General features: G+C 32.2%; 1 protein-coding gene across 2 annotated transcripts in view; it reads right to left on the reverse strand.

The window, feature by feature from the left end:
- Positions 1–14,009, reverse strand: part of FSTL5 (follistatin like 5) — a 570,527-nt gene that overhangs the window by 105,233 nt on the left and 451,285 nt on the right. For both annotated transcript variants that reach the window (XM_006771055.2, XM_006771054.2), the window contains exon 9: positions 1,205–1,366. In XM_006771055.2, the coding sequence (XP_006771118.1) occupies positions 1,205–1,366 (162 nt within the window). The remainder of the gene's footprint in view (positions 1–1,204; positions 1,367–14,009) is intronic.

Raw genomic sequence — 14,009 nt, forward strand, 5'->3', positions numbered from 1 at the left:
TCCCTAAATTTGCTTTCTGTATATTCCTGGAAATAAAGATATATGTTCTTTGATTTACTACTATTAAATGAATAATAAATGACAAAATCAGAAGCTAATTAGAACTTTCTTCACTTTAATTTCTGTTAATCAGGTTATAGCAAAATGTAATCAGTAGATATAAACATGTAAATTTATTGGGCTTATTTATATCAACAAATATTTTTAGAATTCAAGTTTTAAAGGTCAAAACCACTTTTACATGTCATTTTGACTTGCAAAAATAGATAAGTACATGTTTCAAAAGATTTACTTTAAAATACTGATAAAACATAATCACTGTTAAAGTGGAATAAGTTTATGCTTATATTTTTTAAAAAGAAAATTTATTTATTTTGAAAAAGATGAATTGAAGGAATTTAAAGGTATGAAATAAAGAATAGAATGCCATGCAACAGATAATCAAGTAAAATGACTGGTGTTGCTACTCTTGACAATGAAAATTAAATATGTACATTTTCTTACTAATATAACCAACATATATTCAACTGTTTTATCATTATTTTGATTATTTGACATTGCAAATATTGTCTGTTTTTGTTTTTCACTTACCATATATTAGTGACTATAATCTGTATAATAATTGATTAATTATATATATATATACATAGAATATTAGAATACAGAATATTTTATTTATTAGAATATAATTTCATAACAGAAAGCAATGTAAATGTGAAACATTCAGTAACATTTTGATTTTTTTCTCCCTTCATTTGCAAACTATATGCAAAACACTCACTAAAGACTGTCTATAATATCAACACCCTCTGTCACAGACATATTTAATGTATGACTTAAACATTTAAATAGTCACTTCAGAATTGGTTTCTATGAAGAGATCTGATTATTCTGTTCAGTATATCTGTTATAACTCAGAGGACAAGTATTTAAAAGATATATAATTTAATATTTTACTTATCACCAAAATAATGACATAATTAATCATTATGACAAGACTATTATTTAAAACATTAAAAATATTAAAAGACTCTATTTCAAATATAATGTCTTAGGTGCAACCCAATTTCTTAATGTTCGTGACATTTTGTTGAAACCAAGATTCATTTTCTTTTTTTACTTAATGATATAAAATGTGACATAAATTTTAGTATAAAATTTCTACATGGTCATTTAAGAGGAAAAAAATGCAGGTAAAAACCACCTTGCAGTGTGAGTTGTTTGGACAGCTTTGGTGTAATATCAATTCCGTTCTTCAGCCAGCCCAGCTGGGGGCTGGGGATGCCCTCTGCGTGGCACCGCAGACTTGCAGTTACCCCTGGCTCTCTGGCCTGACTCTCTGGGTACACCCGGATCACCGGAGGAACTAAAAAATGGAAAAGAAAGTGAATTAGCAACCCATATTTGATTTGCTAAAACAAAGAAACAAAAATTGCAATATAATAAAAATATAAATTATATATTTCAAGGTTGTTGCATATTTTTTTTAACAATCTTAGCTTCCAAACATCATTACCTACTAAAAATATACCAGAAATCTTTGTATAAAGATTCTCTAAGACTATGCTAGGGAAAAATATAAGCTGAGCCTAGGATATCTTGCTTTAATCATTTAAAAATTACTCAAAGAATGATATAAACCTAAAAAAGATATGATATGTACAAAGATTGAAAGGATTAATTGGTAATAAATATTATTGGTGGAATGACAGTACTCCAAAATTGATTTCCAGATACAATATAATGCAAAATCCAACTGCATTTTTCAGAATGGAAAGAGCTAATCCTCATATTCATAAGGAGTTACAAGGGGCCTCAAAAAGCCAAAAACAATCTTGACAAAGAAGAACAAAACTGAAGGCCTCACACCCCTCAATTTTCAAATATACTACAAACCTTCAGTAATCAAAGCAAAGTGGGACTGGCAAGGATAAAAATATAAATCTATGGAATAGAGTTGGCAATGCAGAAATAAACCTATACATCTATGGTTAACTGATTTTTCAACAAGGATGCCAAGAAGTAGTTATTTCAAGACTTTATGCTGGAGCAATTGTATATCCATGTGCAATACAATGAACCTGGACATCATGCCATATATAAAAATTAACTCAAAATGAATTATAGACTTAAATGTAGGAATTAATACAGTAAGACTGGGGAGAAAACATAGGTGTAAATCTTCTTGGCCTTGCATTTCACCATGGTTTCTTAGACATGACCCCAAAATACAAGCAACAAAAAAAATAAATAAATTGATCTTCATCACAAGTAAAATATTTGGTGCATAAAAGGACACTGCCAAGAGGTTGTAAATACAACTGACAGAGGAGGGCGATTTTTAACAATTATATCTGACATAAGACTAGTATCCAAAGTATATAATAAACTGTTACACCTCAGCAACTAAAAAGCAGACAGCCCCTGTACACAGTAAAAGAAAAAAAAATGAAAAGGCAACTTACAGAATAAGAGAAGATATTGGTAAACCACATATTTGATTAAAACTTAATAGCCAAAATATTTAGGAATGCATACACCTTCATAGCGAAAAATAACTCAATTAAAATATGGGCTTAGAGCCTAAATAAAAAAAAATTCAAAGAAAACTAACAAGGGCCACCAGGTACATGACAAGGTCTTTAACATTGGTGGTCGTCATCAGAGAAATGTAAATCCCACCATAATGAGATGTCATCTGTTATGCTGGTATTATAAAAAAGATAGTAGATACATGTTGGCAAGGTAGTGGAGAAAAGGGAACATATGTACACTTCTGTTGGGAATGTAAACTGGAAAGGCCACTATGGAAAACAGTATGGAAGTTTCTCAAGAAATAATATAGATTCTTTCTGAACTTTATCCTCAATGGTCTCTTAAGTAAAAATGAGGTTTGATTTATGTCTCCTTTTATTCTGTGATATGTCAGTCATTTTGGTGATAAAAATAGTAACAGTACTTTAAAGGTGAAAATAATAATAGGTACCCCAGAATGCTTGTGGGGAAGCCCTCATCATCATGTTAGCTTACTGGCTCCTCCAGGTCCCAGAGCTTGCTGGAGTCCAGAGTTGAGACTAAAATACAGGAGGCCCTGACTCCTGGACCAATGTTCTTTACACTTCATGCTGCCCCTCATCAACTTGGCTGATTTGGTGTCTAATAGCCACTGAAGTTAGCCAAAAGGAAGGAAAATCTGATGTGCATTAAAAGTAAGGATGTTCCAAATGTGGTCAGGAATTCCTACATCATCAACAACAACAACAAAATAGAACTGCCTTATAATCCAGTAATCCCACTCCTTGGTATATATCCAAAGGAAACAACAACATTGCCTGAAAGAAATATCTCTACTTCCGTGTTTATAGCAGTATCATTCCCAATAGCCAAGGTATGGGAACAACCTAGTCATCTATCAACAAATAAAAAAATAAAGGAAATATGGTCTACATAGGGTGTCTGCAAAAAATGTATACACACTTTAACAGCTAATAGCTCATTTAATTTTCACTCATTTCAGGTTTAACTGATTTAACTAATGGGTGAAGCCAGACTAAGCTTTGAACAAAGAAAGTTTATACTAAAGTGCCATAGACTTTTTTTTAATGAAGATACATAAACGATAAAGTTTATGGTACAAAACCAGCAATAGTTGACAAGTTGAGGGTACACCAATACCAAAGGAAATGATTCTTGATGTTTGTGATTCCCTTGCTTAGTGTATCAGCAGCACCTGGACCAGAACAGTCATCAGTTTGAAAACAGGCATTGCCAAAAATGCTATTCATTTCTGTAGGTTCTTTTAAATTTTGAAAATGAACTGTATGTTAATAAACACTGACTTTATAATCATTCAGAATGCATATTCATTTTTTGGGACACACTGTATATAGATTATAGAATATTATTCAGCTTTAAAAAAGAAAATCCTGTCATTTGTAACAACAGGAATGAAATCAAGGGCATTATGGTAAGTTAAATAACAAGGAAAGAGAAAAAAATAAAAATGGGAAATGGGTAAAAATGGTCAGTTATAAGATTGATAAGGTCTAAGGATATAATATATAACATGGTGACTAAAGTTAATAACACTATTGTGTAATTGAAATATACTAAGAGAATAGAACTTAAATGTTCTCACAAAATAAAAGGTTAAGGAACAAACACAAGCTCTAGCCGGTGGGTTCAGTGGATAGCGCATTGGCCTGTGGACTGAAGGGTCCAGGGTTCTATTCCAGTCAAGGGCACATGCCCAGGTTGCGGGCTCGATCCCTAGTAGGGGTTGTGCAGGAGGCAGCCTATCAACGATTCTCTCTCATCATTGACATTTCTATCTATCATTCCCTCTTCCTTCCTCTCTGAAATCAATTTTTTTAAAAAAAGAAACAAACACATAAAAGAATGAAAGTTAGACAGATAGTTAAATTCTTATAGAAGAGACTTTATAATTAACCTCTATAATCAGCCTTTACAATAACTCAATACATAACTTTAAATAAAATAAATACATTTTTAGAAACACAAACTTCTAGCAGAACCCATGAAAAGAGTAGTACAAAATTCTAAAAAAATCTTATACTAGCAACATTTAAAAAATGTTTAATACATTATTAAGATCTTTTATTCAAATAAAACTGTTGGTTTCCCCCCAAACTAAATAAGAAATAACACAAATCTTACATAACCTATTCTAGAGAATAGAAAGGGAGAGGCTGCATTTCTTTGGTAGTGTTAAAATAGCTATACAAATCTTTCAATACTTTTACCTTCAAGAGAGCACTGACTGTCAGATATAAGATGGCTAAGATGAGAAACTCTCCTCATGTTACATGTGGGCTGAAATTGATGACTCATTGTTAACAAATAGAATATGGCAAAGGGATGGTGCAAGATAACCAATATTAGGCCATAAAAGGCATTACAGCATCCTCCCAGCTCTCTTTTGCTCTTGGAGAAGTCAGATTCCATGACACAAAGATAATCAATCAGTCTTATGATAATGCTCATGTATCAAGTGACAGAGAGAGGCTCCATGCCAGCAGCCAGCAAAGAACAAACAGGCATGTGAGCGAGCCATCTTGGAAGTCCTCCAGCCCCAATTAAGCTTTCAGATGACGGCAACCCTAGCCAAGATGTTAAATGCAACCTCAGAGAGGACTTCATACCAGACTCATATAGCTGAGCTATTCTAAATGCTTTTATCCTATTTCTCCATTATCTCATATCTCTATTTTTCTGTCACTAAATGCACATTTACAGAAGGGTTTTGCCTCATTCAATCATTGTACCCCCATAGATAGCTGAGTGACTAAAGTCACCCCAGACAATGGAGAAGTCCACAGGATGTGTGTTACAGGCTTAGCACATCCATCTATTCTTTGCATTCATATTTTAGCATTTGCTTTTTAGTATAACCATGAAAGCCTATACATCCTACATTTTCTTTAATAAGAATATGAGTTAGTAATCAAGGAAAAACGCTCTGGTTCTTAGTTGAAGCATTTTCTGCAAGAGATACCTTAGCAAAAGACAACGGACAGAAGTTTTATTCACATAGACCACCATACACTTTTTAAAAAATGTGTGTACTTTGAACTACCTGATGTATTTTCTTTTCATTCATCAGAACAGCCGTCAAAGATGCAAGGTCGGTAACCAACCTGACACTCACTCTCTTTAGGGTCACAAATCCAGCCCAGAAGTTAAATTGACCACTTTCCTTCCAAGTGACTGGCATAGCCAATCTAGATACAAATTTGATTGACTAATGAGTAAATGTTGGCCTTCCAGATTTACTGAAATTACAAAAACAATGCAAACCAGGATACTAGATGAAGCCAAATTAGGCCCATGTCAACTCTGATACAAAGGCAAAGGGAGGAGAGGGTTCCTCAGAAAGGCCCCATAATCCGTTGAGTCTGGAGCTGGAACTTTTCCTTGTATATTGCCTTGCCAGGACAGGAAAATAATAGACTTGCGAAGCTCTGAGTGTTATAATTCTGCTACATCCTCCCCCCTCTCCTAAATATAATCCAAAACAAACACAAGGCATGCTAACAAACATCTGCAACAATGTTGGGGAGTAAAACCAAGATTGTATTGTTTTTCACTTTGATAACTATGTGAATAGTTTATTTTGAAATATCAAAAACATTTTCAAAAATAGTTCTTATAATACTTTTGTACCTGTCCCCTTGGTAACATAGAGCATATGTTGAGGCTCTTTTAATATATCTAGCACAGAATAGTTACTGTAACATTTTATTATACAGGAAGCACAAATTAATACCTTTTAAAGAGATTTTTTCCCCCCAGAAAAAACACATTCATCGTAAGAAAAATAAAGAGATTCTTTCAAATACTCAGGGACCTAACTATAATCTTTTAATAACCTGGGTTATTAAATGGTCAGACCATTTAATGGAGATGAGCTTTTAAAAAAAGACATATTTGATGAAGGCAAGTGTATCTTGCCATTGAATTTATAACCAAAGGAAGGATCAATGCTTCTTGCAACATTCTTTGGAAAAGCAAAAAATTAAGACAGCCTACATCTATATGAAAGTTACTTAGAAAGGAAGCACATCAATTAACTCAATGATAATAATGGATTCTACATCATGCATATTACAAAATATAGATATTATGTAAGTCATACATACTAACGCTGATACTCCCCAAAGGACACCTTTTCAAATAAGATGTTTAATGTCCCACAGCACTCTATAGCTGTTTCTTCTTTATTTATATACTTGTGCATGTGCTGAAGGGAAAACAGTGATCAAAAATTTTTGTTGTATTGAATTTTTATACCCCAGTAGGTAATACATATTTAAAAAAATAAAAATACTCTCATATAATATGCTTCTCATTTAGTATATTGGTATCAAATGATCACCTGGAAAAAATCTCTCAACGCTTATAGAATTGAAGAATAAGTGATTGACATAACAACTATTTAACCTCAGCTACAAGCTACACACTTGAAAGGAGGTTATTTTTCCCGAGATACATATTATGAAATATAAATGAGGATTGATGGAAGCCTGAATTAAAAAGTCAGTAATCCCCGAGAGAACATTTCACGCCATTTGTTACAGTCATTTTTTTAGTTAGGAAGTGCACGCTATGAACTTGTCTCTCCTTCCTATTGGCAGTGCGTGAAAAAAGAACTGGCGAAGAACACCAAAGGGTTTTGAAATTGGATTTAGAATCCAATTTGTGTGCAGTTTCATGAAAATCTTTAAATAAGGCTCCTAGTATTGTAAGCAAAAGGTGATATTTAAAAATAGGTGTTTACATACTCCGAAAACTTCCTAATAATATTCAATGTCACTGAACTAACTCAGGAAGTAGTTTAAACTAGTTGGCTTTATTGGATAAAATATTATCAAGCAATGTCAAATAATTTTAATGTCAAATAAATATATTATTTATGCCTATATGAAATCACTTAAGTAGTTGAGATTACATATTATTCCATTTAATTCTATAAATATAACTAAGTTTCTGTCACTTAGATAAAAGAAATACAAGCTGTTAATATATGAATTTTATTCATGAATAAAACTTAAGAAAAATAAAACATTTGATTTATTTTGAATTTTAAAATGACAACTTACAAATATTTTTTAAGCAACATCTGCATGTAGCACATTGTGCTGGTGGTTTTTTCTCACTGTCTCATATGCTCTCTTTTATGTATTAACCTGTTGTGTGATTAAAACCTCAGTTTAGGTTTTGAAATTAGCCAAATGGAAAACTGGAAAAATGTATTCTTGGTCAAAATTGCCTTATGTGGTACAGATTATAAAATAAATGTCCCTGTAGAAGTATATACTTGGAATCTAATATAAATTCTGAGTTAGGTTTTTAGCAGTAATATGTAAGGTATATTTAAGATCCTTGAAAATTTGTATTTAAAATGTAAAGGTCAAATAAATAATCAGTGCATTTATAGTATTTGGGAAGGTATTAATAATTCATTTCAAATAGATGAAACTTCTCAAGGAAGCTGAACTACCTGTTTTCTATTACCCAGTTTTTTGTTTGTTTATTTGTTTTATAGAAATGGAAAATATTAACATGTGATAAATTTAATGTAATATAATTGTATTCAACTTATCCAATAGATTGTAGAGCATAAACTGTAAATAATAGGGTGCTGTGTATGGAGGACTGGTTGCTCTCAGAGTTCATACATAAAGCTAATGTTCTTTAATTAGTTTTAGAAATAAGAAACAGAAATGGAGTTCTAATACTAGAAATATTAAGTTGAGAAACCAAAAAAAGTAGGTAAGCTAAAGAAAATAAAGTGTAATTAATATAATTATATTTTCTTAGGTCTTTCTTTCTGCAAACTTTGGGGTTTAAATGGAATCAGGTGTAAATATTTATCAGTTCAAAAACCAAGAAGTATTTAGTAATAATACTAGATAGGTATAAAACCTATAATAGATAGGTTGATGGTTATATTTCCTGAAGCTCCATAATAATTTTATTGTAATATAATAAACTGGTGCTTTTCTCAATATTAGGGTGGATCTAATAGAATTATTTTAATCTAATAATCCTTCTAACCAAATATAAGAATGCATCTAATGGAAAAAAATAGATCCCTATAATACCAAACTCTGTTTTTTTTTTTTCCCATTTTTCAACTTTCATTCTGAGACCTATTTTTAGAAATTCCGGCACTATTGCCAGAAGGTATGGAAACAGCATAATCTGGACACTTTAAAAGCTCGATTTTAGAGTCAGGCAGCAGAGAGCACTGACCCAACACAACTACTTCCTTCTAACTGAAAACAAAAATGCATTTAAGGTGAATGAGCAGGTCACAGGTATGTAAACAACTATTTTTTTTCCTTTTCTTGATGCCATTATCTTGCCTTCTTTTGAAGGAGTCTATCATTGCTCTTCCACAAATTATTCACACAGCTGCAACAGTGAGAAAAGGTTCTAAGAGTGCTTGCGGGTAAGAATATAAATGTGTCTGAAGTAGTGCTGACTCACAGTGGCATCTGGATTGTTCTGTTTGTATTATGATTCCTTTGTCATTTAAGCAACTTTCCTCTGAAAAATTACAGACTGGGTTTAATAAATATTTTAAATGCTACAGAGCTCGTCCAATGCCTTTTGTCTCTGACATTATTAAAGCCATCAATTTCTCTTTAACTTTGTCCCAAAGCAGTCGTTTTATATTCATGACTTTCCCACTGTCTCTTGTCAATATTACAAAGCTCTCTGATCACATTATACAGCCTTCATAAAAGTATAGAGGATGCAACAAATGTTGGAGGCAAAATATAAATTAACACCAAAAACATCCTTATGGTCCTAAAGTTTTGGGATTTTTTTTAAAAAATTTGGTCTCCTATTTATCTTGTGGCATTGTAAAAACTCACAACTTTTTAAGCTCTTTTGAAAGGGACAGCAGTTCATCCTACTTTAATGAACTTAAATCTATTCTGCTGATCCTTAAAGTCTGTGGCTCTTTCACAGGCCACCATTTTCAGAAATGCTCTCTGAAACACAAAAGAAAGCATAACAAAGGCATTCAAGGTAATAGTAGAAAGGATGTTGTTTTTCTACATCTATGATGGGAAAAATGAGAATTAGTGAAATGAACTGATACATTAAATATTACCTGCCTCTAAAATTGGATAGATAATGCTTGATTGCTCTGCTAACATTTTGTAAGAATCCCGTCTCCCACAACTAACCCATATATGAAAAGGTCCATTTTTTCACCAACTCATCAGAATTAGATACTACTAAACATTTTATTTTAGCAAATGATTTCCCATTTTATATTAAATTGAATTTCATTGACTGCTATATGGATATGTTTTTATATACTCAGTCAGTCATTTCTAATTTTTTTAAAAATATATATTTTTATTGATTTCAGAGAGGAAGGGAGAGGGTGAGAGAGAATCATTGATCCCTGCCTCCTGCACACCCCCTACTGGGAATTGATCTTGAAACCCAGGCATGTGGCCTCACCAAGAATCAAACTTTGACCTCCATAGGTTGATGCTCAACCACTGAGATAGTGGCCAGGCTCATTAGTCATTTTGATTCCTTCCATGAATGGCCTGTTTATAGCCTTTACCAATTTCTTTCTTGTGAATAACTATGGACACTTATTCAACTAAAACATGTGTAATGATTCTTCATTCCTTATTTGTAGAATATATATCTTATCTATCATATATATTTTGAATAACAATACAGGATATTTATATTTAATATAACCTTTCAAACATCTATTTTATTACTACTAGATTTCTTGTCTTGCTAAAGAAATACACTGCCACCCACAGTTGTATAAATATTTCCTAAATAATAAAGTAATATTTAATTTATTTTTAACACAACTGTATTTAAGATTAGATTACAATCTAGTTTACCATCCAATTTCCATTTTGACTTTTTTTTTACATTTTCATATAATGTCTGAGAAAATATAATTTTCTTTCCGCGGTGTTATTTTTTCTTATATTACCCAAGAGTAAAACAATATAGTCTCTATAATTTGATATTCTTTCTTCATTATATACTATGTAATTCTTCAATAACACAAATTTTATGTTTATTTTATACATTATATATATACACACATATACTTTCATAAATATAATGATTTTACACATATACCAATTGTACCTCTTTCAGGTATCAGTACTATCTACCCTATAAATCTATGCCATACTCTTTCATTAACATAATAGCTTTAAAATAAGTTTTAATATCCTTTATCATAAGTTCTATTGTTTATTTTATCAGAGTTTTTTAGTAATTTTTCATACTTATTATTTTATTTGAAGAAAGGGGGTCAGATTTGTGTCATCTCTCCCATGATCTGCTACTCGTAAGGTCATACTCATGGATGGAGGTTTCCATATCCTTTTTGTTAGTGTTAATATATCATCCTCTGTCATAAAATTATTATTGATTTACATCTCACACCTTATACAAAAATCAACTCAAAATTGATGTAAACTTAAATGGAGAATGTAAAACTATAAAACTTTTAGGAAAATATATAAGAAAAAATTTTCATTACCTAAGGCTCATCAAATAATTATTAGACTTGACACCAAAAGCACTATCCATAAAAGAAAATAGTGATAATTGGACTTCACCAAAATTTAAAAAGTTTTGCTCTGGAAAAGACTCAGTGAAATAGATTAAAAGACAAGCTACAGAGTAAAATAAATAATTACAAATTATATATGCAACAAAAGACTAGAAGCTAGAATATCTAAAGAACTATCAAAACTCAGAAGTGAAAAACAAGTAGTACAATTAGAAATAGGGCAGTGATGGTGAACCTATGACACGCGTGTCAGAGGTGACACGTGAACTCATTTTTTTGGTTGATTTTTCTTTGTTAAATGGCATTTAAATATATAAAATAAATATCAAAAATATGTCTTTGTTTTACTATGGTTGCAAATATCAAAAAAATTTCTATATGTGACACGGCACTTGAGTTAAGTTAGGGTTTTTTCAAAATGCTGACACGTCGAGCTCAAAAGGTTCGCCATCACTGAAATAGGGCAAAAGACATGAGAGGACATTTTACTGAAGATGATATACAGATGGCAAATACTCACCTGAAAATATGTTTGGCATCATCAGCCATTAAGTAAATGCAAATTAATATGATAAGACATCCTTATACAACTATCAGAATGACTAAAATAAAAATAGTGCCAAATAGTGCTTATAAGAATGCAAAGAAACTGAATCACTTATTCATTGCTAGTGATAATGCATGATAGTATAGGCACTCAGGTTTTTTTAAAGAAAACTAAACATGCAATTACAATATTTAGAAATAAAATTTCTGAGCATAGCCCAGAGAAATAAAGATTTAAGTTCACATAAGAACCTGTAAATGAATAGCTTTTAATTTATTTATCTTTATTGCATGAGGTATTACAGATGTCCTCCATTTTCCCCCAATTTTTCCTCCTCCACTCGGTTCCTGCCACACCCCAGGACATGAGTATTTTTAGAGCTTTATTTGTAATAGGAAACAACTGGAATTAGCCCAGATGTCTTCCAACAGGTAAATGGTTGAACAAACTCTGATATATACCAGGAACTACATTTAGCAATAAAAAGAAACAAACTATTGATTCACATAACAACTTAGGTGAAATCTTCAGATAACTGCTGAATGGGGGAAGGGGAGAAAGCCAATTCCCAAAGAATATACAGAATTATTTCATTTATATAAGTCTTGAAAAAACAAGTTAAAAAAACAACAACAACAAAATCAAATAGCCTGGCCAGTGTGGTTCAGTTGTTGAGTGTCAGCTTATGAACCAGGAGGTCATGGTTTGATCCCAGTCAGGGCATAAGCCCAATTTGCAGGCTTGATCCCCAGTGAGGGACCTGCAGGAGGCAGCTGATCAATGATTCTCTCTCATCATTGATGTTTCTCTCCCTCTCCCTTTCTCTCTGAAATCAATAAAAATATATTTAAAAAATATATATTTTTTAAAAAAAGGAACACATATTAGTGGTTGCTGGTTTATAAAGGAGTGGGAATAGGAGAGAGTGAGTATGGAACATTAGGGATCCTGTTCTGTATGTTGACTGTCAATGTCAATATCCTGGTTCTTCAGGTTGAACTGGAGTTTTGCAAGATGTTACCAATAAGAGAAAATGGGGAAAGGTTTCAAAGGATCTTTTTTGCATCGCTTCTTGAAACTGTATAAGAATCTACAATTATCTCAAAATAAAAATTTAATGAAAACATTATTAATCAATTTTCGAAAACACATAATTTATTTCAGTAGTGGAGAAAAGTCCAACCTGAGCAGTTCAAAGGAAATAAGTCATGTGATTGGAACTATCAAAATGACATTCTCACATTCTCAGGCAATCCCTTGTTCCTGGTCCCTCCATGCGCATTGCATGCTCACTGTTCTGGTTCTCTAGGATTTCTCTCCAGATGTCTCAGTGCTAATGTGTGTCCTGGCAATACAGAGTATTTGGTATCTTTTTTCATGCCCTAGTGTTAGCTGCTGCCAAGAAGTAATGTAGGTTACCTCTGAAGCTCATGCCATGTTCTACTAAAAAATCGCATGCTTCCTGCAAGTTTATACGCAAATAATGCTGCCTCCAACATGAATCATAATATGTATCCAAATTAAGACTAGAATTCATCTGTGTCTTGTCCCTCTAATTCATTAACCCCCATAAACAATCAACAATATAACTATTTACCATACATATTTTTAATTTTTCCTCATTTTTATCTCCCTTTTCTACCTTAAACTTAGGTTTTTACTAAATCTTAAATATACCCTAAACTTAAAACGTTCACTATTTCTAGCCTTTGATAATTCAGAAATCTCTTAACTTGACACTGCCCCACAGCCCTGCACAAATCTAATGTCTGCATCACTAGAAACATATTTTTAATTGAAAGTAGGATGCTGTATCTCACCTACTCAAGGTCCTCTGTTACATCACCCCCTTTTATTTTCAGAATAATATCTAAACTAATTGAAAATAAAATGCCCTTGATTTGGTCTGCACTTACCTCTCAAAATTTATAGCTTGCCAATCCTTTATTAAATGCCTGTATTGCTGTTTTCAAATCACCACTTGCTCCTTTCTTTCTCCTCCTACTTCAACTTCTCCCCCCACAGTGTATCTTTTCTCCTCTATCTGTTCTCCCTTCCCTGCTGCTTTCTCCTTCATTGCCAGCTCTCTCTTTTCCTCTTCTTTTATTTTCTTTTGTCTTTTCCTTATAAGCCTTTTCCTCTTTTTTCATCTCTTAATTTTTCTATTCATGGTTCAGTTGTAAATTTTTCATTCAATGTCACTATCTACAGATATAGCTATTTACATATATAGATATAGTTATAATTATATGTATTATATGTAGATTCGATCTATCTATCATCTATCTATCTATCTATCTATCTATCTACCTACCTACCTACCTATCACCTATCTACCACCTACCTAGATTCCTTACAGGA

The sequence above is a fragment of the Myotis davidii genome, unplaced genomic scaffold (assembly GCF_000327345.1).
Source record: "Myotis davidii unplaced genomic scaffold, ASM32734v1 scaffold225, whole genome shotgun sequence".
Lineage (NCBI taxonomy): Eukaryota > Metazoa > Chordata > Mammalia > Chiroptera > Vespertilionidae > Myotis > Myotis davidii.